At 46.6% G+C, this 26,080-nt stretch overlaps 4 protein-coding genes across 4 annotated transcripts; all 4 read left to right on the top strand.

The window, feature by feature from the left end:
* Nucleotides 1-1,567: 1,567 nt before the first annotated feature.
* On the top strand, nt 1,568-3,174 carry LOC120669450. Its single transcript, XM_039949198.1, has 3 exons — nt 1,568-1,702; nt 1,792-2,125; nt 2,225-3,174. The coding sequence occupies exons 1-3, from the start codon at nt 1,568-1,570 to the stop codon at nt 3,172-3,174; spliced, it is 1,419 nt and encodes a 472-aa protein (XP_039805132.1).
* Nucleotides 3,175-3,338: 164 nt separating this feature from the next.
* On the top strand, nt 3,339-4,289 carry LOC120671555. Its single transcript, XM_039951929.1, has 3 exons — nt 3,339-3,449; nt 3,587-3,705; nt 3,782-4,289. The coding sequence occupies exons 1-3, from the start codon at nt 3,413-3,415 to the stop codon at nt 4,217-4,219; spliced, it is 594 nt and encodes a 197-aa protein (XP_039807863.1). The 5' UTR covers nt 3,339-3,412; the 3' UTR covers nt 4,220-4,289.
* A 1,194-nt stretch (nt 4,290-5,483) lies between these two features.
* Nucleotides 5,484-12,287, top strand: LOC120671558 (cation-transporting ATPase HMA5-like). Its single transcript, XM_039951931.1, has 9 exons — nt 5,484-5,871; nt 7,240-7,854; nt 8,449-8,878; nt 8,975-9,300; nt 9,942-10,000; nt 10,078-10,420; nt 10,612-10,812; nt 11,168-11,425; nt 11,535-12,287. The coding sequence occupies exons 1-9, from the start codon at nt 5,563-5,565 to the stop codon at nt 12,009-12,011; spliced, it is 3,018 nt and encodes a 1,005-aa protein (XP_039807865.1). The 5' UTR covers nt 5,484-5,562; the 3' UTR covers nt 12,012-12,287.
* A 5,281-nt stretch (nt 12,288-17,568) lies between these two features.
* On the top strand, nt 17,569-22,119 carry LOC120671557 (probable allantoate deiminase). The gene is made up of 12 exons (XM_039951930.1): nt 17,569-17,758; nt 17,870-17,955; nt 18,462-18,565; nt 18,648-18,732; nt 18,809-18,925; nt 19,802-19,911; nt 19,995-20,100; nt 20,177-20,263; nt 20,780-21,019; nt 21,111-21,236; nt 21,327-21,488; nt 21,587-22,119. Exons 1-12 carry the CDS (start codon nt 17,644-17,646, stop codon nt 21,761-21,763), a joined length of 1,515 nt encoding a protein of 504 aa, XP_039807864.1. The 5' UTR covers nt 17,569-17,643; the 3' UTR covers nt 21,764-22,119.
* Nucleotides 22,120-26,080: the final 3,961 nt, after the last annotated feature.

Genomic DNA, 26,080 nt, shown 5'->3' with positions numbered 1-26,080 from the left:
TGTGGTGGCCGGCAGCGGCGTATAGCCGGATACTCTTCAGGCGGGGCCCACGTCAAGAATTGACGCAACCTCATGAGCTTTGGCCCCACGTGGGCCCCTTGTACTGTTCATGAGGGACCCATGTACTCTTTAGGCGGGGCCCACATGGGACCCACATACTTTTAGGTGGGACCCACGTACTATTTAGGTGGGGTCCATGTGGGACCCACGCATTATTCAATTGGGACCCGCACACATTATTCGGTGGGACCCACAGTTTTATTGGATGGGTCTCTTTATCTTTTAAAAATATTCTTTCCATTACTTGAAAATATAAAATATATTTATTTACTTTTGATAGATAAAAAATATTTTGTATACTATGTTCACATGTGGCAACCCTACTGCTTTTTGGAATTCGCTTTCACTTCGTAAACTCGCAAAATATAATTGAACCATTCATTCATTGCTAATCTTATCATTTTTTCCTACCAAAACCAATAATTACTGTAAGCCAATCTATCAACTATACTACTAACATAAACCAATTGAATTCCTACACATACTGTTCATGCAGGATCCATATGGGATCGTACTATTTAGGTAGGACCCATATGGGGCCCACGTGCTATTCAGATTGCACCAACATAGTATTCAGATAGGACCCACAAATAAAATATATTTAATTAGTTTTTATCAAGGTTCAAAAAACATAATTAAACGTCGTTTAATCAAGATTAAACACTGAACGGTGGGGTAGCGTTGCGTTTATGGGGTAAACGTTGAAAAAAACGTTGGGCGCGTTTAGACGCTCGTTTAAACTCGCGGCAGCGTTTAAACCACGTGGAATCAGTCAAAAAACGCTATGCACGGTGGAAACGCGAGCGCGGGAAAACGCGAGCGCGGGACAGCGGGTGGCGCGTGAGCGGGAGGAAGGAAAGAATGGCGCGGGAAAGGAGTTGCCGGCGCAGGAATTAGAAGGCGGGCCCAAGATAGTCTGAGCGACACAATCAGTCGCGCATCTGCCTCCAAGGTTCCGCGACTCGCGTCGCGCCTCCGCCTCCGGCGTCGCCAGCCACCGCGCCTCCCGCTGCTCCTCCCTACGGCCTGCAGGGCCCCTGTCCGCCGCCGACTCTGCAGCTCCGCCTCCCTGCAGGGGACCCGTCGCGCGTCCGCCTCCTGTAGGGGACCCGTCGGCTTCCCGTCAGCCTCCCTGCAGGGACCCGTCTGCCTCCCTGCAGGGACCCGTCCGCCTCCCGTCACTGCTCCTCCCTGCAGCCGCCCCAAGCCCCCAAGGTCAGTGCCCTCCCCTGCTCACTGCTCCTTCCTCCCGCTCACTTCTCCGCCCCCTGCTTCTCTCCCCTGCTCCTCTCCCCTGCTCTGGATGACAGGATAAGTGAATATTGAATAATGAATCTGCATGTATGTGTATGTGTTTGCCTTAGCCCTGCCTTGAATAAGTCTCTAAATGCCTGATTTGTGATTGCTTTGATGTGATTGCTCTGATATATGTATCTGTATGCCTGAATGTTGTCTGAATTTATGTGATTGTTCTAAATGTTACTCTTGTTCTTGGGTTGGGATTAGGATGTCGACGTCCGATGCTGCACCTGCTGCTGGTGGTGGTACTGAAGCCACTGAGGTTGTCAACCATCTGAAGAGAAAGTCCTCTGATATAGGCTGGGAGTGGGCGCGTCTCTGTGATCCCAATGACAAGAACAAAGTAAGTGTCTTTTTTGTGGACAAGAGACCTCAGCAAGAATTAATCGGCTTAAGCAACATCTTGCTCATAAGGGCACATCTATTGTGAAGTGTCCAAAAGTTCCTGAGGAAGTTAAGGAGAAGTGCATTAAGAATCTTGATGAAATAGCAAAGAAGAAGAAAGATCAGCAGCAACATGATAGAGAAGTTAGGGAGAATGTGCAGATTGCTACCGGTGAAGAGGAAGAAGTGGTCGAAGTTGAGTCAATTGTTGGAAGCTCAAGCACGCCCAAGAAGCTAGGGCCCATGGACAAATTTACACGTCCCATTGATCCCAAGTTAAGCAGTGCTGAAGCTAAGAGGCAACAAAACATAAATGAAGCACTTTGGAAAGAGAGAACACACCAAGTGCAGCAATATGTTGCTAAATGGGTCTATACACATGGTATGTTCTGCACTTAAGAAATCATTATTGCTGCAGCCTTCATATTTACTCGATTATTAGCTGCTGGAATTTTAATTTTCTGCACCAATTTTTTTGCAGCTATTCCATTCAATGCTTGTGACAATGATGAGTTCAAAGAAATGGTTGAAGCTATTGGTCAATTTGGTCCTGGTTTCCAACCTCCAACTCAATATGATCTTCGAGGCAGATTGTTGGAAGAGGAGCACGCAAGAACCAAGAGCTTGCTACAAGACCGTGAAGATGAGAAGATTAAGCATGGCTGCTCCATCATGACTGATGTTTGGACAGATATGAAGAGAAGGAGTATTATGAACCTGTGCACAAATACAAGTGAGGGCACAACTTTTATCAAATCAAAGAAGATGTCAGATGTGTCACACACTAGTGGAGTTATATATGAGCTCGTTGACAAGGCAATTGAGGATGTAGCTGCTGAAAATGTGGTGCAAATTGTGACAGACAATGCCTCTAACAACATGGGAGCTAAGGCTTTGCTACAAGCTAAGAGGCCAAACATATTTTGGAGTTCTTGTGCAACTCATACCATCAATCTTATGCTGCAAGGTATTGGCAACCTTGCAAAATTCAAGAAGACGATTGATCAAGTAAAATCATTCACTATCTTTGTGTATGGTCACCACCGAACTTTAGCATGTTTGAGGTCCTTCACCTTGAAGAGAGAAATCATAAGGCCAGGGGTAACCAGATTTGCTACAGCCTATCTGACAATGCAAAGTATGATGGAGAAGAAGGATTGTCTAAGGAAGATGGTGGTTGATTCCAAGTGGGAAGACATACCTGAAGTGAAGACCAAAAAAGGCAAGGATGCTACAGCCACGGTGTTGAACATACAATTTTGGAGAAATGTGTCCCTTTGTTTGAAGATCTTTGAGCCCTTGGTGAAAGTTTTACGTTTGGTGGATGGGGATGTGAAACTATCTATGGGTATGTCTACGGAGAACTTCTCAAGGCAAAGAAAGAGATCATGGAATTATTTGGAAATGTGGAAAAGAACTACAGAGATGTGATGGCCATTGTTGACAAGAAAATGAAAAATAGGCTTGATTGACCATTGCATGTGGCTGCATATTTGCTGAATCCATACTATAGTTACAACAATCCAGCAATCTTCTCTGATTCAACTGTAGTGGAAAAATTCATGAAATGTGTGGAGACCTTTTATCATGACGATGGTGATAAACAACATGGGGCTGTTAATGTGGACTTGAAATATTCCAAAAGAGACAAGGAAACTTCTCAAAGAAGATGGCAAAGACCTGCGAACGCTTCGATTTCAATCCGGGTAAGCTAATGCATCAATTCTGTCCAGATTTGTCTTTGCAATTAATTCTGTCCAGATTTGTCTCTGCAATTAATTCTGTCCAAAATTTTCTGCAATCAATTTTGCACATGTTTGAGACATTTCACTTCATTTTGTAGCATCTTGGTGGAGGCTTTATGGAGGTGGAGCACCAAATTTGCAATATATGGCCATTAGAATCCTCTCACTGACCTCTAGTGCATCTGGATGTGAAAGGAATTGGTGTACATTTGAACAGGTCAGTTTGCACTCTATTTCCAATGTAATGTACATGTGTTGATGTTGGAATTCTAATTTATAATGTACTTGTACAGCATCATACAAAGAGAAGGAATAGGCTGACAACAGAGCGTCTCAACTCTCTAGTCTTCATCCAATTCAATAATAAATTGATGTTCAAGAAGGAGAAAATTAAAAGAAAGAGTAACTATGAAGTGCTCCTAAGTAGTGATGCTTCCGAAGCTCAAGGATTTTTCTTTGAGGGAGGGGATGCTCATGCATTGGCTGTCTTTAGGGATGAGGAAGATGAGGGAGAAATGCCAGAGACAAGGATACCATGGAGTGTCATTGGAGTTGCAATGGGAACTAATGAACAGCTTCAACCTCGAAGGAGTGCAAGAGTGGCTAGAGAGGTGTATGAAGAAGAGTGGGAATCTGAATCCGAAGATCTTGATTATCAAGATGATGACATTGCCTATGAGGATGATCATGATGAAAAAGCAATTCTGAATTGCACTACATTTGCGGACTGAGCAGATTTCATGATGGCAGCATGCTGCCAAGTTATCTAAATATCATTATCTACTTGTCTACTTATGTTTAATTTGTGTATGAACCATAAGATAAGACCATTATTGTGTGTTGTACTGCTATGTGCTATTTGTGGGCCATTAAGGCATGTGAACTGTGACTATTGTGCGTATATTTTTCTTGTCATATTTTGCCTTGTGCAGTTGTGCTGCTGCTCTGTTGTTTGGAAGCTTGGCTGTACATGTAGTTATTTGATTTTTCTGTTTACAGATTATTAACTTGTCTCCTTTTGATTGTTAGCTGTTGTTGAATGCAAGAAACCCAGGAGGAAAGGAAGGGATGTCAAAATTAATTTGTCTCCTTTTGATTGTTAGCTGTTGTTGAATGCAAGAAACCCAGGAGGAAAAGAAGGGATATCAAAAACAAGTGTGCAGCAAGAGGTATGGTCACTATTATTACTTCAAGTTGTGTTATTAGTATTACTACTGATTTTGCTCTCAGTATCACAAAAATAAAAAAAAATAAAAAAAAGTTTAATCGGGTTTAATCTCGTTTAAACTACTAAAACTCTAAACCATCGGCTAGCGTTCGCTCAGCATTTAGCGTTTTTTTAACCTTAGTTTTTATATGTAAAAGTAATAACAAGATTTCTTATACTACTTTTACATGCGATAGCCCTACTACTTATTGGATTTTGCTTTCACTAATTCAATAATCCATTCATTGCTAATTTTATCTTTTTTTTTCTACCAAAACCAATCCATTAAATTTTTTTATAAATCCATTTAATATACTTACTAACACACAAAAAAAACTAAAAAATGTCTATACCTCGATGCTGTTTTGGATTGGTACGCTCTTAGACTCTGAACTACTATGTTGATTTACTGTAATTTTTAGATTTGATTCAATACGATATCACATTTCTTTGAGCATAGTAACAAATAATATTTTTCTACTATTATTTAATCAACATTTTGGTATAGGCGCGCATGGCGTGCCAACCAAACTAGTTTCTATAAGGGAAAAATCGATTCATGCCACCACAACTCCGTGAAATTGGGTTTCACGTTGAAAATCATGCCACTCAATGGCATCGATTTCAATATAAAATCCAACTTCGTGAAATTGTAGTGGCATAGATCCAACTGACCCTTTCTATAAACACCCCGTACTTTCCAAACCACCCCGATCTGCCCCTCCGCCGCCGCCGCCTGATTTCCCCGTTTATAAACTAACCCCACCACCGGGGACTCCCAAGTCCCAATTCGCCTCCCACCAAATATTCCCACTCCCCTGGCCCTGCCTGACTGGCTGACTGACTGACTCCGCGCGCCTGCCAGGCATGGCCCACCTGCAGCTCTCGGCCGTCGCCGGCCGGCCGGCGGCGGCGGGCGGGCGCGGCGACGAGATGGAGGACGTCGCGCTTCTGGACTCCTACGACGAGGAGATGGGCATGCCCGCGCCGGGCGGGGCGGCCGCGGGGGAGGAGGAGGCCGCGGCGGAGGCGCACGTGCGCGTCACGGGCATGACGTGCTCCGCCTGCACCAGCGCCGTCGAGGCCGCCGTCTCCGCGCGCCGCGGCGTGCGGCGCGTCGCCGTGTCGCTGCTCCAGAACCGCGCCCGCGTCGTGTTCGACCCCGCGCTCGCCAAGGTGACGGTGACGCCTCCTCCTCACACGCGTTGGTGTGGCCTGGTCTGACGTGACGATGCGATCCCTGCGTGCGCGCGCCATCAGCCATGGAGGGCGAGGCCTCGTGTGCGGCTCCGGGGGCAGTTGGGACTTGGGAGCTCGCGGAGGGTTGCGGGTGGTGCCTTTTTTGAATTGTCTGCGGTTTTTCCGGGTGACTTGCTGCGTCTGGGGCTGTTGGTTGGACTGCGTTTTGCGTGTCAGGATAGGAACCTGGGTCAGGGAGCTTAACAGTTTTTCGGTAGCGCTTGGGGATTCGGCGCATTTGCATCGTCGACAATTTTCTGCGTATGATCAAGTTGATTTTTGCCTGGAGTTGTGGGGTGCGGAATTTTGATCTTGACACCTTGGGCGGGACTGACTGTTTCAGCGGCTTCTGATTTTGGTTGGTGGAGTAAATGCTGTGTCAACTCTATGAAATCTGGAGTTCTAAGATTGGCTATTCCGGTTCTCAAAGTTGTTGCTCTTTCTTCCTTTCGTGATTGGTGAGCTGTAACTTCGTTGGAAGCTCGTGGTTGCTGATCGGCTGTGCATCGTGGGATTCGGGGCCCAAGGCTGGCACGTGGCTGCAATCAGCTGATGCTGCCGCCAGAGATGGGGTTTCAGGTGTACTACGATAGCTTTGGATTGGTAGTTGAGCTGCGAGCTGCTGAATAATGTTTTCAGGGGGAAGACAAGTGCTGAACTCAACGTTAGGTTGGGGAAAGTTGCAAAACAATATGGTGTGATTTTACTTTACTACGATAACAGTGAAGCTGCGTGCCTACCGTGCATTACTCTTTAGTGGCGCTCTAAATTTGGTATTGTTGACTGTCAAGACGAGTACCTATTAATCCATGGATCTAGCGATTTTGTATACCATTGAACTACTCATGGCGTGGTTATTAAATTCTTCAGATTACACCATTACTTAGGAACTGGAAGCTGATGTATTAGCATTTAATCTTCTATTCAGTCCAATTACATACATCAGCTTGCACATTGTTACTTGCACCTTTTTTTTTGTTTTTTCACAATGTCAACTGGATACCTACAGAGATGTACATTATCTGTAAATTATGCTGCTATTCTAGTTTTACTTTAATCATGATAGTCAACACAGCTTTTGACTTGTGAGCCACGTTTAAGCAAAAATGCCAAGGCACCTAACGATGCATGTGGTGTGATCTGCACGCATGTGTTTTGGCTTGATTCTGTCCATTAACGTATACTAAAGCCAACTCCAGTTTAGATGAATGATTCCTGTGAGGTGTTTGATTTTCTACCCGATTAGTTGGCTTGTTTGAGTCACTTCCATAACTGCATCTTTATTTTGGCAACTCATTTTTTCAGGTAGAGGATATAGTTGAAGCTATAGAAGATGCTGGATTCGAAGCAGAAATTATCCCTGATTCTGCTGTCTCTCAGCCTAAATCACAGAAGACTTTATCAGCGCAGTTCAGGATAGGAGGAATGACATGTGCCAATTGTGTGAACTCGGTTGAGGGTATCTTAAAAAAGCTACCTGGTGTTAAAGGAGCAGTTGTTGCCTTGGCAACCTCATTGGGGGAAGTCGAGTATGTCCCTTCTGCCATTAGCAAGGATGAAATTGTTCAGGCCATCGAGGATGCCGGTTTTGAAGCAGCATTTTTGCAGAGTAGCGAGCAAGATAAGATCTTGCTGGGAGTGATTGGCTTGCACACAGAGAGGGATGTGGAAGTATTACATGACATTCTTAAGAAAATGGATGGTTTGCGACAGTTTGATGTAAATACTGTCCTCTCAGAAGTTGAGATTGTATTTGATCCAGAAGCTGTTGGTCTGAGATCAATTGTAGATACAATTGAGATGGGAAGCAACGGGAGGTTGAAAGCACACGTTCAGAATCCGTACACTCGAGGAGCTTCAAATGATGCACAGGAGGCCTCCAAAATGCTAAATCTTCTCTGCTCTAGCTTGTTCCTTAGTGTAAGTTTTAATCTTACCTCTTTATTTTTTTCTCCTAAGATAAAGTGCAGTTTAGGCCAATGGAGTAAGCAGAATGTATGTTTAGTGATGATATCCTCGCCACTGATATCACTAGGGAAGACATCATGCACGGCACACCCTTTAATATTCTTCATTCTTATTTTTAATCATCGGCTCCTAGCCGAATGGCCGTCATGTGGCATCCAACTCTATGGGTCCTATCTGATCACTGCCATTTTAAATAATATCTTACTGCTTCGTTTTGCTTGCATGTGAGGCCCAGCAGATCAAGATGCCTTAGAGAAATAAATGCTACTCTAATCCAATATTTGGGCAAAGTAGTAAAGGGGGATACTCACATAGAATTTCACAATTAACTAGGAACTAAGGAACAATGCAAAAAGGAAGGAAAGTGCATTGTTCATTTTCTAAAAGGAATATATGTTGGATTGTTGGGTGTTAAAAATATGGTTAAAATGTACGTATGTTAGATGTTTCGCTATTTATTTTTAACTTGCTTCTCACAGAATATTTTTAACTTGTTGTATGATGCTGCTTGCCCCTGACTCTTGTCTAATTGTTTCATTGCACCAGATTCCTGTATTTTTCATCCGTATGGTTTGCCCCAGTATACCTTTCCTTAGTACATTACTAAGCATGCATTGTGGACCGTTTCTTATGGGGGATTTGCTGAAGTGGATATTGGTAAGCATTGTACAGTTTGTTGTTGGGAAACGGTTCTATGTTGCGGCTTATAGGGCCCTGAAGCATGGCTCTACAAACATGGATGTGCTAGTGGTTCTTGGCACCACTGCATCATACTTATACTCTGTTTGTGCACTACTTTACGGAGCATTTACTGGATTTCGACCTCCCGTGTATTTTGAAACAAGTGCAATGATAATTACATTTGTGTTGTTTGGGAAGTATCTTGAGGTGCTTGCAAAAGGGAAGACATCAGATGCTATTAAGAAGCTTGTAGAACTGGTCCCTTCTACTGCTCTTTTGGTTCTGAAGGACAAAGGTCCCAGTAAAATTTTATTCCCATTTTAACTGTTCTATATAAATGCATCTTATCTTATAGTTATGTACAAACTCACACCTTTTGTTTTAAATACAGAAGGAAAACATGTTGGGGAGAGGGAGATTGATGCACTGTTGGTCCAACCTGGTGATGTCTTAAAAGTGCTTCCTGGATCAAAGGTTCCGGCTGATGGTGTTGTCGTTTGGGGAACAAGTCATGTGAATGAAAGTATGATAACTGGTGAATCAGCACCCGTCCCTAAAGAAGTATCTAGCGTGGTAATTGGGGGGACAATAAACTTACATGGCATCCTTCATATACAAGCAACCAAAGTGGGATCCGGGACAGTTTTGAGTCAGATAATCTCTCTTGTTGAAACTGCTCAGATGTCCAAAGCACCTATTCAGAAATTTGCCGATTATGTGAGTATGATATTTTTTCTATCCAATATTCTACTTTTATTTTGTTATAGTAGATATCACATAGTCACATGTTTCTGCTGACCATGCAGTTTTCCTAGTTTGACTTTGAAACCTTGAAGCATTGTTGATAATCTATGTGTTGTTTCCCTTAGTTGACAGGATGTGCATGTAACACTCTATGTATGCCCATTTGTGTATTTCTCTGTCTTAGTTATCCTAAGAGCAGAGGCTAGTGATTCAGCTCAAGCTTAGTCACCGTCATGGCTAGACAATTTTGTGTAATCTTCAGCGTGTTCGGTTTGCTGGGCTGATCGCGGCTGGGGCTGGGGCTGGCGCTGGACTGGCTGCAAAGCATGCGGCTGCGGCTGGGCCCCAGCAGCTCCAGCCCAGCGGATCCAGCCCAGCCGAACGGCGCCCTTCTATGTTTCTTTTTCGTGTTTTCCTTTGTAGTGATCTTATCTCAACATATATGCAGTGCGAGCCTCTCCTGTAAATTTGCCTTAAAGAATACATATTTAATTTTAATGGATATCCTGGAAGACTAGTTTAGTTGCTAGAAAACCTTATGCTACCAAAGGTTTCGCATCATATTTGAGATGCCTACTATGATTATTGCTGAAATTATCTCTATTGTTTTTCAGGTGGCTAGCATTTTTGTTCCAATTGTCATCACATTGTCTATAGTAACATTTTCTGTGTGGTAAGTTCAATGACTATCATCAAATTTGGAGTGATGCTATGTTCAAGCTTCTCACCTGTGCACTTCTGCTTCTGTAGGTTCTTGTGTGGATGGTTGGGTGCATATCCAAATTCATGGGTTTCTGAAAATAGCAATTGCTTTGTTTTCTCTCTCATGTTTGCCATATCTGTTGTGGTGATTGCTTGTCCTTGTGCCCTTGGTTTGGCAACACCAACTGCTGTGATGGTGGCAACTGGAATTGGGGCTAATCATGGAGTTCTTGTAAAAGGTGGAGATGCGTTGGAGAGGGTTCAAAATGTAAATTATGTGGTTTTTGATAAAACAGGGACACTAACACAAGGAAAGGCTGTTGTAACAACTGCAAAGGTTTTCTCAGGAATGGACCTAGGAGATTTCCTCACTCTGGTTGCATCCGCAGAGGTGAGGTAGATTTTATATTAAACTATTTTGATTAATATCGATGTGTTTTGGAAATAACTTGCTGATTTTCATTCTTTTGTACTCCCTTTTGGAATCAGTATGTTGTGACTTGTGAGAACATGCTTTGTATTTCTCATGTTTTTGGCTCTTTGGTGACGTGCATACTATTTTGTGTTTTGCTCTGTACTCAGGCAAGCAGTGAGCATCCTCTTGCCAAAGCTGTTTCGGACTATGCATTTCATTTCCATTTCTTTGGCAAGCTTCCTTCATCAAAAGATGGTATTGAGCAACGAAAAGATGAGGTATTGTCTCAGTGGTTGCATGAAGCTGAAGACTTCTCTGCCGTACCTGGCAAAGGAGTTCAATGTTCAATCAATGGGAAACATGTTTTGGTGAGTCATAAGCTAACGTCATACTTCCAGTCATTTTAACATATAGATTGTATGGTCTGTTCTATAAGGCACATTACCTTTCGATTTTCCTCCAAAATTTATGCCATGCTGCATGCAGACTTGTGCTAATTTCTCCTTTCTGCCCTACATTCTGTCCTAAACAATTATGCATGACCACCCACTAAAATTATCTTCTCTCATATCTCCAAAGCACTTGTATACTCATTTGTAATACATGGTCTTAAGTTCCTTGTCAAAATGTGGATTATAAAATGGACCAGAGGGACAGCAGTGTTATATATTGATATGCTTCTCTGGACATCCTTGCTTATTGTGAAAAGAAATATTTTGACAGGTCGGAAACCGTACTTTGATTACTGAAAATGGCGTAACCATTCCTCCAGAAGCCGAAAATTTCTTGGTCGACCTGGAATCGAATGCAAAAACAGGCATTCTTGTGGCATATGATGGTGATTTTGTGGGGTTGATGGGTATTACTGATCCACTGAAAAGGGAGGCTGCTGTTGTAGTGGAAGGACTGAAAAAGTTGGGTGTTCATCCAGTGATGCTCACAGGGGATAACTGGAGAACCGCCCAAGCTGTTGCAAAAGAGGTGAGACTCATCTACTTCTTGCTTTTCTCCCCTCTTTGGCTTTAATTCGTCCATAGGGTTCACTTGCGAACTTGCATTTTGATTTGCTTGCGTTATTGTGCTTTGGCAGGTTGGTATCGAGGACGTGCGAGCAGAGGTCATGCCAGCCGGAAAAGCCGACGTCGTTCGCTCCCTTCAAAAGGACGGGAGCATCGTCGCCATGGTCGGGGACGGCATCAACGACTCCCCGGCCCTGGCGGCAGCCGACGTCGGTATGGCCATCGGCGGGGGCACGGACATCGCCATCGAGGCGGCGGACTACGTGCTGGTGCGGAACAACCTGGAGGACGTGATCACCGCGATCGACCTCTCCAGGAAGACGTTCAGCCGGATCCGGTGGAACTACTTCTTCGCGATGGCCTACAACGTGGTCGCCATCCCGGTCGCCGCGGGCGCGCTGTTCCCGTTCACCGGGCTCCAGATGCCGCCGTGGCTGGCCGGCGCCTGCATGGCCTTCTCGTCCGTGAGCGTCGTGTGCTCGTCGCTGCTGCTGAGGAGGTACCGAAAACCCAGGCTGACCACCGTGCTGCAGATAACTGTAGAGTGATTTGATGATGTGAGTTGTGAATACTATAGTAGCTCCCTTAACCGTATTACGGAAATGGAATGCAAGTCGCGGCGGAAGTGGCGCACTTTGTAGATTGTAGATTTTTGGTGGGTTCTGCTGGTTGTCATAGCCTTGTCAGGTTTTGTTACCATCCTGTCGGTAATTTTGGGCTATTATTAGAGAGGGACCCCGGTAAATTCTCATTCGTAATTGTAAATTGGTTTTTGCCCAAAAGCAATTGTAAATCAGTCTGCCCCGTTTTGCTATAATACGGAATTCCCGGGAAATTGATTGATGATGGCGTACTAGAGAAGATCCCGTAGCGCAATGGGTTTGGAGCGTGCCTGACGGCCCCGGTGCAGGCGGCTCACGGGTGACGGCCGCGGTGCAGTGGCTCCCGTTGGCCGTTGCCGCGCGGAAGAAGTCGAAGGCGCAGGCCGCTGCGCGACGGCACGAGGGTGGAACGGAGGAGGAAGGAAGCTCGCTCGTGCGTCCCCAGCGCCCGCGCCCCTGCCATTGGCGCGATCCGGCGCTGGAGCGTTGCTGCCTCAGGCGCGTGGTTGGAGCCGTCGGCATTCCCGATGCTCCCACTCTCGACGAGTGTGGGCTCGCCACTATACCCAACTCCACCCAAAATTAACATATTTAGATACCCAACTCCATCCAACCCAATTAGTTAATTTCTCAATTCTAACCAACCCGCCCCATTATACACGGGTAACCCATAAAAACTTATGGAGTTCTACTATGCAGAGGAATTTAGTGGTTCTACACTTAATGTGGGGATCACATATATGTCTAGCCACACTACTTTGCACAGAGTATCTGTCAGTCATATTGACTCATCTCTAAAAATTTCAGTCAATTTCGATAAAATTTTATAGTGTGAACGCGAGGTTTTAATTCCAGGGTCCGAGTCTTGATGTGGAGCTCACGTGTAGTTCTGGCCACGCTATTTTGCACAGAGTAGCTGCCAGTCGTACTGAGTCATCTTCAACAAATTTCAGTCAATTTCGATAAAATTTTATAGTGTGAACGCGAGATTTTAATTCTAGGGTCCGGCTCTTGATGTGGAGCCCACGTGTAGTTCTAGCCACGCTGCTTTGCACAGAGTAGCTGCCAGTCGTACTGAGTCATCTCCAACAAATTTCAGTCAATTTCGATAAAATTTTATAGTGTGAACACGAGGTTTTAATTCTAGGGCCCGGCTCTTGATGTGGAGCCCACGTGTAGTTCTAGTCACGCTGCTTTGCACAGAGTAGCTGCCAGTCGTACTGAGTCATCTCCAACAAATTTCAGTCAATTTCGATAAAATTTTATAGTGTGAACGCGAGGTTTTAATTCCAGGGTCCGGCTCTTCATGTGGGGCCCATAGGTAGTTCTAGCCACACTGCTTTGCACAAAATAGCTGTCAGTCGTACTGAGTCATCTCCAACAAAATTCAGTCAATTTCGATAAAATTTTCTGATATAAACACATGGTTTTAATTTCAGAGTCCAGCTCTCACGTGGGACCTATATTTATATATAGTTATACTATTTTGTAAAAAGTATCCATTTCAACCCACCCCAACCCGCCTCAACCCGCATTTATATAGAACCCGCCCCGACGCACCCCATTAACTAATACAACCCATTTTAAATCATCCAAACACACTCCATTTCAAAACTCACCCCATAAAACCCATTTCAACCCAACCCATTAGCAGACCTAGTGTGGGCTCACGGCCCGTAACATATTGTGCCAGAATTCGAAGCCCGTAGAGGGAGAAGAAAGAAGGAGCACGGCCCACCCTGGCGATTTCCTTGGTCCTGCGCGGCGGGCCGGCTGCGTCACCATTCCACCATCTAATCAAGGTGAAACCGGGCTGAATCTGGAATCATGGCTCTGTTTGGATGGCTAGCTCAATTTGCGCTAAAAAAGAATCTGACATGCATAAAATATTAAATGAAATTTATTTGTAAATTTTTTTCACAGATGGAGATAACTTTCTGAGACAAATCTAATGAGCTAAGTTTTACCATGATTGGCTACAGTAATTCTACAATAAACATCCTCTAATTATGCGGTCAAAGATCTCATTAAATTAGTCTTGCGAAGTAGCATATGGGCTGTGAAGTTAATTTCATAAACTGTCTTTATTTAATACTACAAATTAATGGTCAAAGTTGTCTACAGTAGTTTGTGCTACTAAACCAAACAAGACCATGTGTCGTCCAAGTAGGTACACCAAACTCGGTTAAACCGATGCGGACACGCACCAGTAGATGTGGATCTCGCGGTGCCTGCCACGGTGGCGCATGGACACGGAACCGCCGGGGAGCGAGCAAGCGGAACGAACGAACGACACAGCAACTGCTCCCACTGAATTGAGACCGAGCGAGCTATGGCTACTCGGCTAGTGCGTGGGGGCGGCGCCCCGTCCTCCTCCACGGCTCCACGCCGCCAGACCGCGAGTGCCATCCTTGCGCGGAATCACACTAGGCTACCTTTTCCCTGGAATTATAAATCGACCAGATTGCCAAGCGAAATATTCCCGGGAAGGAAACGGACGGATTCGTCTGGCGCTGACGTGCCCGCAGAACCATTAATCAATTATGCTAAAAAGAATAAAGAATTGATTAATTAATTAATTGCTTGATTAGTGAAGCGCCGGCGCGATCGAGCAGAGGGGTCAGTAGTGCGCGTTTGGTGTGCGATCCACACCGATCCGAGTGAGTGAGTGAGGCGTGATGAGGTCTCTCAGGTGGCCACCGCACCACCATCGCGCAGGTCAGGTCAGGGTTAACCAAACCGACCGGTCGGGTTAAACCGCCGCCCTCCGGTAACGGTTTACCGGACTGGTTTAACCGGTAACCGGTGTAAACCGGTTGAATTCAAATTCAAATTCAAATAAATTCAAAAACTCCCGTGCAACCGGTTTGAATTCAAATCCGAATTCAAAAGCTCCCGTGCAACCGGTTTACCGACCGGTTTGACCAGTTTACCGGCCGGTTTGACCGGTGGGCCTTAATGGACCGGCCCATTTTTTTTCTTTTTCTTTTTTGATTTAACTTTAAATCCCCGCAAATTATACTAAATGAACGAATTTTTGAGAAAATTTAAGACCATTAGATTCATCGCACCTTGAAGTATTTTTAGGATTTTTTTTGAAATTTTTCATTTTTTGAATTTAAATTTAAATTTTGAATTTTGGCCGGTTGGGTACCGGCCGAAACCGGAACCGGTTCGGACCGGTTTGACCGGTAACCGCTTCCCACCGGTTTGGTGAACCCTGAGTCAGGTAGCCTACGCCTACGTACGTCCAGCAGCGCGCGCGTGTCGTCCAGGACTCCAGGCCATATTTTTGCCTGCCACGTTATCGAGCGAGCGAGCGAGCCCGCAGTTGGTATCCGGCCGGGAAGGGAGGACTTGCCTGGCGGCCCCGCCCCGCCCCCAGAAGATACACCACCAGGATCAGGATCGGGTCCTGCCTGCGCGCTTTGTCCGTTGCCAGCGGGCAGCGGCGGAATCCAACTCCATCTCCTCCATCCACCGCCGCCAGCCACCTCGGGCCCACTCGCTAGCAAGTCCCACCGGAGCCGCCCGGGCCCAGCCGCCTACCTTTCTGCTCTGCGGATTCCGCGTCGGCGAGCACGGAGAGACTCTTCTTTTGCTGGCTGCGGGCGCCGCCGGTGTTTGCTTTTTTTTTTCTTCTTCTTTCTTCTCCTGTGTGCCACTCCTTTTTCTAGGCTCGATCCGCACCGACGAGCCAGTCGTCAGCCACTTGCCTCGCCCTCGCCTGCTTCCTTTTGTCCTTTTGTCTCGCGAGTGCCGTGCGTGCATGCACCCGCCCGCAGCTCCCACTCATGACTCACCGCACCGCGCGTCCTGCCCGCGCGCGTCGCGGGCGGACGTACACGTGTCCGGCACGGCGCATCCACGGCTCGGGGCGGGCGAGCGGTTCGGAAATAAAGGTGCGATTTCTTTGCTTGGGGCACCGCCGCACCGCGATCCAGGAGTTCCGTTCCGTTGCCAGACGGAAGCGGTGCAGGCTTAGAGCAAGGTAGTCAGCAGGCTAAATAGTTTGTCCATATCATGAGAATCCTTTAGCTGGAAGAGAGAGAGAAAAGGACAGAAGACTCTTCAATCGCCGGCGTAGAGTAGCAAACCCAAGAAAAGGACGGGTGGCTGTCGAAGCGGACCGCATGCATCCAAATAGCCAACAACGTACGGTCTCTTTTATTATATGAGCATTAGTTGTTTTGGCACGGCTCATGTGCTGATAGCCGGCGTTTTTATTATCCTTGCTCTCACCGTGCTACAATTTCCTCCACGCTACTACTTGTGTAGGGTTGTTGGCAGTGGATGAGAGTGATGCCGACTCGACAGCCGTCTCCGCCTCCGCCTCCGCGGACCTCCCACCTATCCTGCTCACCCTGCGCTGCTGTCCGCCTCCACCTCCGAGGGCGACTGCTGCCTCCGACCCTGCTCTCCCCCGCGCCGCCGGCTGCAACCACGGGAAGCTCGTTGTGACTCCACCGCAAACAAGGGCCATCGATTGTCCTCCACAACCCGTGGCCTGCGGCTCCCGCCTCGCCCACAACCCGTCACCTCTTCCCACTTCCCTGCTACTGCCGACTTCTCTCTACAGCTAGACATGCTGGAGATAACCCACCCCAGCAACCCAGGACCCCGACCCTCCAACACTAGACCTCCTGAACCCCAATCCTGGGAAGAAGCCAACATCGGCGGCGAGCAGCAACGACGCAAGTACGAAGAGAAAGAAGCTTACCTGGACCGATTTCATTAATAGGCTGAAATAATCAATTATAGCTCCTCAGGTGATAGATCCAGATTCTGTAACATAGGTGATGTATAGCACACGATGTAGGGAAGTAGGAAACAATGGTAAGTGAAGGTTAGAGTGTAATAAGGAACAAACGCTATGGTGCCACGAAATCAGGGACGGATTTAAAGGGGGCTTGAGGGGGATTAAGCCCTCTATACCTCCCCAAGATCCATGTATACCCCTCTAAGCTCCCGCTTCAATTTTTTTTGAGATGAAACAACGAAGAGAAAAAGAGGAGGAAGAAGAAGAGAGTGGACAGCCCCTCTACATTTAACGGGTTAGATTCGCTACTGCACGAAACCAACCTACGTTGAGTCCGGCGAAGACCTTCACCGCCACTAAGTTTCTTGTTCTGCAATGGGCATAGATCTTGTTTAACGAAAATTTAAAGTTACACATACTAAGCAGCAGTAGGTCGTCACTCCTCTTTTTAGTTCCATATATACTAACGTACGGGCTCTCTGATGATCACGGAGAAATAGCTGACTGCAACTAGAGCAACGGTAGGGAGCTAGGTACTCCCTCCGTTCAATTTTCAACTTTTTTTAAAAAAAACACATATGATTTCAAACTTGTGACAGTACTTAAATTATCGCGACAATTTTAGGGGGAAGGTTTAGCAATGTCAGCCAATGTTGTTACGTGCCCACCATTGGCGGCACCGGCACACGACGGCACGAGGCAAAACCCGGGCGGCGCGCTTATAAAAGCAGCCAGCTCGCGCCTCGTCCGCACCCCCTGTGGGAAGGGAGGAGCCAGCCAGCCAGCCACCCACAGCGGCCACACATCCTCGGCGGCTCCATGGCTCCTTCCTCCTCCCGCCCCCCGCGCCACCACCTGCCTCTCCTCCTAACCCTCGCCGTCGTCTTCGTCTCCCTCTCCGGCCTCCTCGCCTCGGTCCCAACGTCGGCCGCCGGTGGGTGCCTGCCCCATCTCGTCAGCCGGTCCACCACGCTTTGTCCGTTTTATCCTCTCGCGATTTTTCTGGACCTTTCCTGACCCCCTGCTTATACTGGGAACTCATCAGATGGCCTGCCGGAGCTGGGAGGAGACGGCCTGCACGGGGAGATTCTCAGGGACGAGGCCGTGCTGAGGATCAAGGAGCTGGGCAAGGTCAGGCCGATTCCATTTCCCCGGGTCCTCGAAATATTCAGTTCGCGATCCGCTTTTCCAGCTCGAGATGCGGGGGATCTCGTTAGATTGCTGGGGGGCTGTGTTGCTTGCCTAATCGGATGAGATGCAGTTCAGTCGTGTTCTATTTCGCAGCTGCTTGCTCTAGTAAGATTTGTGGGGTCGTGTGGAAGAACCAAAACAAATGGAAATACTGAAGATTTGTGGTTCTCTGCTGTAGACTTGCACCGGCCTCTCTCTGCTTTTTTCGGAATCCTAAGATTCTGCAGCACAGTAAAGATCACTTTATAAGAACAGGAACATTAGCTGAAACTAATACTTGTGCACCCTCCAGAGAAGATGGGTATTATTTCATCTTGTAATCAATGATTCATGTTCCAGGCCCCATCGTGCAAGGACCACACACTTTTTCTTTTTGTTATCAGACCGAACATTTCAGCTGCGCAGCTACAAGTTTTTGACACGCGGCGTTGATTTGTATGAATCAGATATCTGATGGGGAAGGTTACCTCGAAAGGACGTTCCTGAGTCCAGCTTCTATCAGAGCCACTGCTGTCATCATCAGCTGGATGAAAGATGCCGGGCTCACGACGTACGTGTGTTTATTTGTTTATGCTCTGCAGTCGTTTTCTCACACTTTGATCTTGACTTACCTATCTCTGTTCAACGTGAAGGTGGGTTGATCAAATCGGGAATATTCATGGGCGGTTTGAGCCGGAAAATTCTACCAAAGAGGCCTTATTGATTGGATCTCATATGGTGAGGACATTTTTTTTTCTTGTGATTCCATCAGTATTTAAGTGGCAATCCTAACTTTTTTCCTTTGCAAAAACAGTACACTGTTATTGATGCTGGAATGTATGACGGATCATTGGGTATTATTAGTGCAATCTCTGCCTTGAAGGTTTTGAAAATTACTGGGAAACTGCAAAGGCTAACTAGACCAGTCGAGGTTAGAGAACTCTCTAGTATCTCCAGTACAGTAGTGTTGTTACTATTTTATCATATCTTAATATGTTTGCTTGCTCCACTACTACCTGTGAGCGGGTTTATATTATATTATTCCCACTCTTTACAAGTAGCATTAGGGCCACATGGGTCTTGTAGATACGACATTTATCTTCATTGATCTTGGTTTTGTCTTGCCCCTGGTTTTGTCTTGCGCCTATATACTATTTAAATGTTTGAGCGGAGTATTTCGCATTCTTTAATAGCCACTAGAAGACATGGGGTCACTATTACCATATTTTACTCATTTTAACTGTATATTACACTTTAAGATGCTGATTGGATAGGTCTACTTAGGATGTTATAATTATAACATAATCATTTAAGAGTATAAGAAGCCAGTAGGAATCCATTTTTTTATAATGTCCCTTTAATCAGTCGGCGCTCCAATGATCTTGAAAAGATTCTATACTCTGCTCACCTTTTGCTATTCTATCAATCCTGATAATAAAAAAGCACAAGCTGTCAGGCGTCATCTGTGTGATGGTGCAAATCAAATGCTTTACCAATTTACCACCATTTATAGATCAAGGCTGCATGTTTTAGTGTGAATCACAGCACCAATTATTCTGTTACTGCCTGACTTCAATGCTTTATTCTAAAATGGCTTAAGTGGTATATCAAATTATGAAACAGCATTATTTGGTTTGAATCATTGCTGCATTTTTTTGTATTAAGAAGATGAATGACAATGTTTTTACGACAACGCGGAGCGACTTGCTCTCATGCAAAGACTAAAAACACGTGCATCATTATCATCATCACCTGAAAATATCACCAAAACAGAGCCTAGCACTCACTTCTCCTTGTGAATGCTCAGGTCATTGCATTCAGCGACGAGGAGGGTGTTAGGTTCCAGACAACTTTTCTGGGAAGCGCCGCTGTAGCTGGTACACTACCTGAATCAATTTTACAAGTATCAGACAAGAGGTTGTCTTTTTCGCGTAAACCAACCGAACTATTTTACAAATAGTCCACTGATGCAGTCTATATGTTGTATTCGATTTCCTCAGTGGCACTACAGTCCAAGATGTTCTGAAAATAAATTCTTTTGAGGCTACTGCTGCTGCTATTACTCAAACCAGGTACAAGCCAGAGTCAGTGGGGAGCTATGTTGAGGTATGAAGCATTTGAATGTCTTTCATGTGTTGCCTGGTAAATACAAAACAAAGTACCTGTAACTTTTTACTTGTAGGTACACATGGAGCAAGGCCCTGTCCTAGAAGCTCTCCGTTATCCGCTTGGTGTTGTAAAAGGAATTGCAGGCCAGACGCGATTAAAGGTGCATCAGAGTTCTTTGTATTCATGTGAAAGCAACAGATCAGAACTAAAATATGACCTATTTGAATTGCATGGTATCCTATCTTAAGGTCAACTTTAGCAAATAAATAAATATAATAACAAACAACATCAGTGGCAGCTATTGCTATAGTATAAGGTAGGAACACACTAGTAAAACAATTTAATAAACGACTGTGTAGTAGAAGTCTTTTCTTACCAAATAGTATTAGTAGTCAACATGAATTGAGAGGCACCTGGGGCATAACAGCAGTCAACATCCATCCCATAAAGTATATGAATGTCTTGTGCTATCTTGACGAAAGAATCACTAATATTAACATTCAGAAAACTGGTACTGCTATGACCAATATTATTCTCTTTACCGTTGACTCTCAAACATTCAAGTTGTCAGCCTCAACAGTGATTGCTAATTCTGGCTTGCATCGAGTCGGTATACTGAACTTTCAAATGAAAGTGGAAGTAGTTGCAATGCTTAGTATTTTTTTTCTCTTTCTAGGTAATAGTAGATGGTTCACAAGGGCATGCTGGCACGGTTCCAATGAAATTGCGGCGTGATCCGATGGTTGCAGCTGCAGAGCTGGTTGTGACTCTGGAGCGCCTCTGCAAAGAGCCCAACAAGCTGCTGACCTACGACGAGGAGTGCGGCTGCTTCACGGAGGAGTCCCTCGCCGGGCTGGTGTGCACCGTGGGGGAGCTGCTGACGTGGCCCAGCGCCAGCAACGTGATACCGGGGCAGGCAAGCTTGCCGAGCATACCTCTCTCGATCTTGGCCGTACTGATCAACTGGTGCTTCAGTATCTGAAACTGGGGATTTTTGCGTTCGACAGGTGAACTTCACGGTGGACATCCGCGCCATGGACGACCAGGTGAGGGAGACGATCGTGACCAGCTTCTCGAGGCTGGTCCTCCAGCGATGCGACGACAGGCTGGTCGACTGCAGAGTCGAGCACAAGGTGAGCACAGGAGTGCAGCAGAAACGGCGCCGATTTTGTGCCAACTGACCGATGGAGCTGACAATCCTGTTTGATGGTTTCTCCGGCCAGCACTCGGCACCGGCGACGCCCTGTGACCCGGAGCTGACCTCCCAGCTGAAGCTTGCGGCGCGGTCGGGCGTGTCGGCGATGCCGGGGCGCTCCGTGGCGGAGACGCCCGTGCTGATGAGCGGCGCGGGGCACGACGCGATGGCGATGGCCAGGCTCACCAAGGTAAGAGCGAGCACGACGTAGCTCAGTTGATGGCTCGTGCCCTGTACAGCGAAAGCTCACGCTCCGTTGGGGGTGCCGCCGCCTCTCTCCCGTCGCAGGTCGGGATGCTGTTCGTGCGGTGCCGCGGCGGCGTGAGCCACTCGCCGGAGGAGTCGGTGATGGACGACGACGTGTGGGCCGCGGGGCTCGCGCTGGCCAGCTTCATCGAGCAGGCGGCGGTGTCGGTGCTGGCGGAGGTCGACGTCGAGCGGAACGCGGTGGTGGCCGAGTCGTGATCGTGACGATTCTTTCGGTGGTAGGCCGGTAGCCGGCAACTGTAAATAGACAGGAATAATAATAATTAAAAAAACACTTCTCTTCGTTGAGACCGTAAGGAGGCCGGTGTTCTCAGGCCCACGTGCCCCTCATCCAGGGAGCCGGGCCGCGGATAGAACAGATGGGCCATGGGCGGGGACCACTCGACACGATCAGGCGGCCCGGTGGTGACTGGGCCGTCCCGATCGTGCAAGCGTAGGAGGTGGTGGGCTGGTGGCCTGTCTGATTGTGTGTAACAACTATCATGCAAATGGGCTGGAATCCACACTGTACCCACCCTCCCATGTGCAGCATTAGATGATTAATAATTAAGCCACCTCTGCCTGTTTATTAACGTGCAAAATTTAAATCACACCAAACCGTGACTTCCTTTCACCCTACACCTAACCAAACCAATGCTTTATCCATGGGTTCCACCCATTAAAAAACAATTCCAAACTAACAGATTCACTTCTGGAAGTCACGCCAACCCGGCCACATGCCCAGCACCCATCACTGGTCCTAAGGCGGCTAGTTCCTTAGTGCTTAAATGGAGTTGACAATACTTGCACATAGCTTTGAAACCATCATCAGCTTCAACTAAATTCTGCTCAAAATACTCCCAAACCATGGATCTTCTAACACGCGTTTGAGTTGAGTGAGAATCATCGGAGCTTACGGATGTGTCTGTAGACATGTTGAGATAACAGTCTAAATAACAAGCTCCATAGGTAACAACAACATATAAGAAACAACGAAAATTTAGAATCTAAAATGCCTTCTGGAGTGATTACCGCTCACTAGAAACTATTACTGCTAGTAAGTAAAACGAAGCCAGTATATGAGCCCATCCCTGCCAAGAATACGCGGAAGGCACACGCAACACTGTCACCTCCAAACAAGATCCAGATCTAGAGCTTGGGTGGGAATCAGGAGAGGTATGGTCATGGGGTGCAAGGATTGCCTGCAGGACTCGCACAGGTCCGTCCAAATCATGGGGCCGTGCGACCAAAAATGCCCTGCCAAGATTCTCCCTCTTTTGTAGCCAAACAAAAAGGTTCCCTTCCTTCTCGCCTTCCTGCATGCAGCTCGCTCTGTGCGTACGTGCAAGTGCAACGCTGCAACGGGGAGAAAGGAGAGGCCCCAAGCAAAAGATCATGGGTGCTCCGCACTTTTTGCTTTTTAGCCTTTTTCATGAAAGAATTTTACATATAGGCTCTTTTTGAAACGATTTGCAGAAATAGACCCTGTGGGTCGGCGCCGTCGATCACGGCGCCGAGCTAACACGTCTCGGCGCCATAGTATACGGCGCCGAGCCCTGGGGAGCCGTCCACGGTTGCTGCTCGCATGGCGTCGACGTGGCAGCCTGGTCGGCGCCATAGACCTTGGCGCCGAGCTGGCAAACATACCCCGCGGCCGGTTTTCTTTCGCTCAGTTTCCTCTCTCGCGCGCACAGCCGCCCGCCGTCCGCTCCGCCGTGCCGGCCTGCCGCCGCCGCCATGCGTGCTCCGCCCTGCGTCCCCTACGGTCGTCCTCCTCGCGGGGCCCGACTCGGCGCCCGCGCTCGGGCTCGTCGTCGGCACGCTGCCCGCCACCCGTGCACCCTGCCCCATGCCCACACCCCCCTGCCGGCCTGCCACAGGGGTCGCGGCGGGCACCGCCGGCGCGGGCGGCCGGCTGAGCGGAGCCGCAGCCGCCCGGGGGCGGGAGGCGTGCCGCGCCCCCACCTCTCCAGCGAACCTCCCCAGTAGAGGTAGGTCTATTTTTTTTTGCAAACTAGTTAATTTAGTATAGTTAGATAATTAGTAATAATTAGTAATGAACTTATTTAGAGATTTAGGTGGTTAATTTTAGTTTGTATGTAATATAGTTAGATAATTTAGTATATTTGGATAATTTGGTATATAGTTACATAATTAGTAATGAACTTGTTTAGAGATTTAGTTAGATAATTATAGTTGTTATATAATTTAGTTAGATAATTTAGTATAGTTAGAGAATTTAGTATAGTTAGAGAATTTGTAGGAAGACATATTAGTTGGACATAGTCCATTTAGACTCCATTACCATTAATTGGCATACTAAGTTTCGTGTTTTGCGTACCAACTAGATGGGCAAATTAGTGACCGTGTATCATGGAGGAATTATGGAGAAAGATCACTTATCGAATGTCAGATTTGTTGAAATGGAAAGTGTTTCTTTGATGTTTGATGCTCGGCCGCTGTTTAGTGAGGTCATTGCTAAGGCTTGTGAGGAGTTGCAATGGAATTCAAATGAGGATGCCCGATACTTATCAGTTGAAGGGGTTGTTCACTATGATAAATTTGGGAGAGTTTTTAGCCGGCTAGTCAAAATTACATGTGAGGCTGCGTGGGAGAGGTATGTGAATATTGTCATGGGCAATGAGATCCAATGTTTGGATTTGGTTATTTGGAAAATGTCAAATGATCCGGCCCCTCAAGTGTCTCCACCCCGTTATGAGCATCCAACCCCTCTTGTGCTATCGCCAGGAGAGGGTAATCCGGGAGCCTCTGATCCCCCATTACCAAACATTGAGGTGGATGTTGAAGATGTTGTTCGGGTTCTTGATGCTCAATCCGGCCCGAATCAAGTTGGAATTAGTCTTGATATTCCTACATTTCCTCAGGAGATTCCTTTGAGCCAAGAACACCCAAGTAAGTGGCTATCTAACACTTTCGTTTCCATTTTGACCCCAACTATAAATCCAATGATTCATACCAATCTTTTTTTGTTTATGTGCCTAAATTGCAGGGGAGATCCCGGATAATATTGGTTTTCCTCCAGTCCTTGAATCAGGCAATACTGTTCGAGCCTCTAACAATGTTGAGGCCCCGATTGATGATGAAGACGAGCCTTATGAGACTGCAAGAGCTGTTGATTCAGATGATGATCGTCCGGTGCCTCCATTGAGTGAAGAGGATATAGAGCTCATTAGACGGTTTTGCACCGATCGTGATCCACTAGTTCCTGAATTCAACGATGTCAGGAATCTTGACAGTGCTTATGCAGAAGGGAGAGAAGATGAGTTGCTAGAGTGCTGTGAGCACGAGGATGGGGATGTCGTTGAGATTATGAAGGGTCTTGTGTTTAGGGACCTTCCTACATTGAGGAGGTGGTTGCAGGAGTATTCAGTGAAACAAAAAAGGCCTTTCAAGGTTAGGCATTCTTATGTTCAGCATCGTTACACAATGGTGTGTGACAAGGCAGATTGCAATTGGTGGGTATATGCTCGGAAACAGAAGGTCACGGGAAAGTTTAAGATCACAAAGGTTGTAGGACCACACACTTGTGCCGTGGAAGAGCTAGAACAAAGGCACCGACAGTTGACATCTACCCTCATTGCCTCAAGGTTGTGTTCAGTATTGAAGGAGCAGCCCAATATGAAGGTTAAGTCAATTATTGCAATGACTGAGAGGATATTTCAATACAAGATAAAGTTCGGAAAAGCGTGAAGGGCAAAGCAACAAGCTTGGAAGATGATATATGGGGACTGGGAGGAGGCTTATGAGAAGTTGCCAGCACTGTTCAATGCAATGAAAGCAGCAAATCCAGACATGCATTATGAGTACATTCCAAAACCGGATGTATAGATCAATGGGAGACAGGTATTCTTCCGTGCTTTCTGGTGCTTTCCCCAGTGCGTGGAGGCCTTTAGGCATTGTCGTCCGGTTTTTTTTCCATTGATGGTACCTTTCTCCTTGGCAAGTATATGGGCACTCTATTGATAGCCATTGGATGTGATTCTAACAATGCATTGGTTCCTCTGGCGTTTGCTTTGGTGGAGAAGGAGAACAAAGATAGTTGGGGATGGTTCTTGCTGCTTGTTCGCATACATGTTGTAGGCCTTGGCAGGACTGTTTGTGTCATTTCAGATAGGCACCAGGGTATACTCAATGCTGTACAGGAGCAGGTCCCGGGGTATGCACTGTTGCACCATCGTTGGTGTACTCGACACCTTGCCGAGAATTTGTTTAAGAAAGACAATGACAAGGATAGCTTCAGTCTATTTGAAGAAGTATGCCGGCAGCTTGAGGTGCAGTTCTTTGAGGAGAAGTTGGAGCAGCTCAAAACGGCAACAAACCATCGTGGCAGACAATGGTTAGCCGGATTGATGAGGTACCGTGAGAAATGGACAAGGGCTTATGATGGTGGTTGGAGGTATTCATTTCAGACTAGCAACATGGCCGAGTCTTTTAACAGTGTCCTTAAGGGTATACGTGGCATGCCGGTCAATGCTATTGTGGCGTTCACTTTCACCAAGTTGGTAGCAATGTTCA

This window comes from Panicum virgatum, chromosome 4N (assembly GCF_016808335.1).
Source record: "Panicum virgatum strain AP13 chromosome 4N, P.virgatum_v5, whole genome shotgun sequence".
NCBI lineage: Eukaryota > Viridiplantae > Streptophyta > Magnoliopsida > Poales > Poaceae > Panicum > Panicum virgatum.
Note: the sequence above shows the minus strand (reverse complement) of the source record. Positions and strands in the feature narration are given on the sequence as shown.

Bases quoted from the DNA above. Each gene is read 5' to 3' on its own strand.
- LOC120671558 (XM_039951931.1), top strand. From the start codon at position 5,563: ATGGCCCACCTGCAGCTCTCGGCCGTCGCCGGCCGGCCGGCGGCGGCG. The intron at 7,855-8,448 runs GTAAGTTTTAAT...TCATTGCACCAG, and splicing joins GCTCTAGCTTGTTCCTTAGT to ATTCCTGTATTTTTCATCCG. The intron at 10,001-10,077 runs GTAAGTTCAATG...CTGCTTCTGTAG, and splicing joins ATAGTAACATTTTCTGTGTG to GTTCTTGTGTGGATGGTTGG.
- LOC120669450 (XM_039949198.1), top strand. From the start codon at position 1,568: ATGTCGACGTCCGATGCTGCACCTGCTGCTGGTGGTGGTACTGAAGCC. The intron at 1,703-1,791 runs GTAAGTGTCTTT...TCTATTGTGAAG, and splicing joins ATCCCAATGACAAGAACAAA to TGTCCAAAAGTTCCTGAGGA. The intron at 2,126-2,224 runs GTATGTTCTGCA...ATTTTTTTGCAG, and splicing joins TAAATGGGTCTATACACATG to CTATTCCATTCAATGCTTGT.
- LOC120671557 (XM_039951930.1), top strand. From the start codon at position 17,644: ATGGCTCCTTCCTCCTCCCGCCCCCCGCGCCACCACCTGCCTCTCCTC. The intron at 17,759-17,869 runs GTGGGTGCCTGC...GGAACTCATCAG, and splicing joins GGTCCCAACGTCGGCCGCCG to ATGGCCTGCCGGAGCTGGGA. The intron at 18,566-18,647 runs GTACGTGTGTTT...TTCAACGTGAAG, and splicing joins AAAGATGCCGGGCTCACGAC to GTGGGTTGATCAAATCGGGA.
- LOC120671555 (XM_039951929.1), top strand. From the start codon at position 3,413: ATGGCAAAGACCTGCGAACGCTTCGATTTCAATCCGG. The intron at 3,450-3,586 runs GTAAGCTAATGC...TTCATTTTGTAG, and splicing joins ACGCTTCGATTTCAATCCGG to CATCTTGGTGGAGGCTTTAT. The intron at 3,706-3,781 runs GTCAGTTTGCAC...GTACTTGTACAG, and splicing joins ATTGGTGTACATTTGAACAG to CATCATACAAAGAGAAGGAA.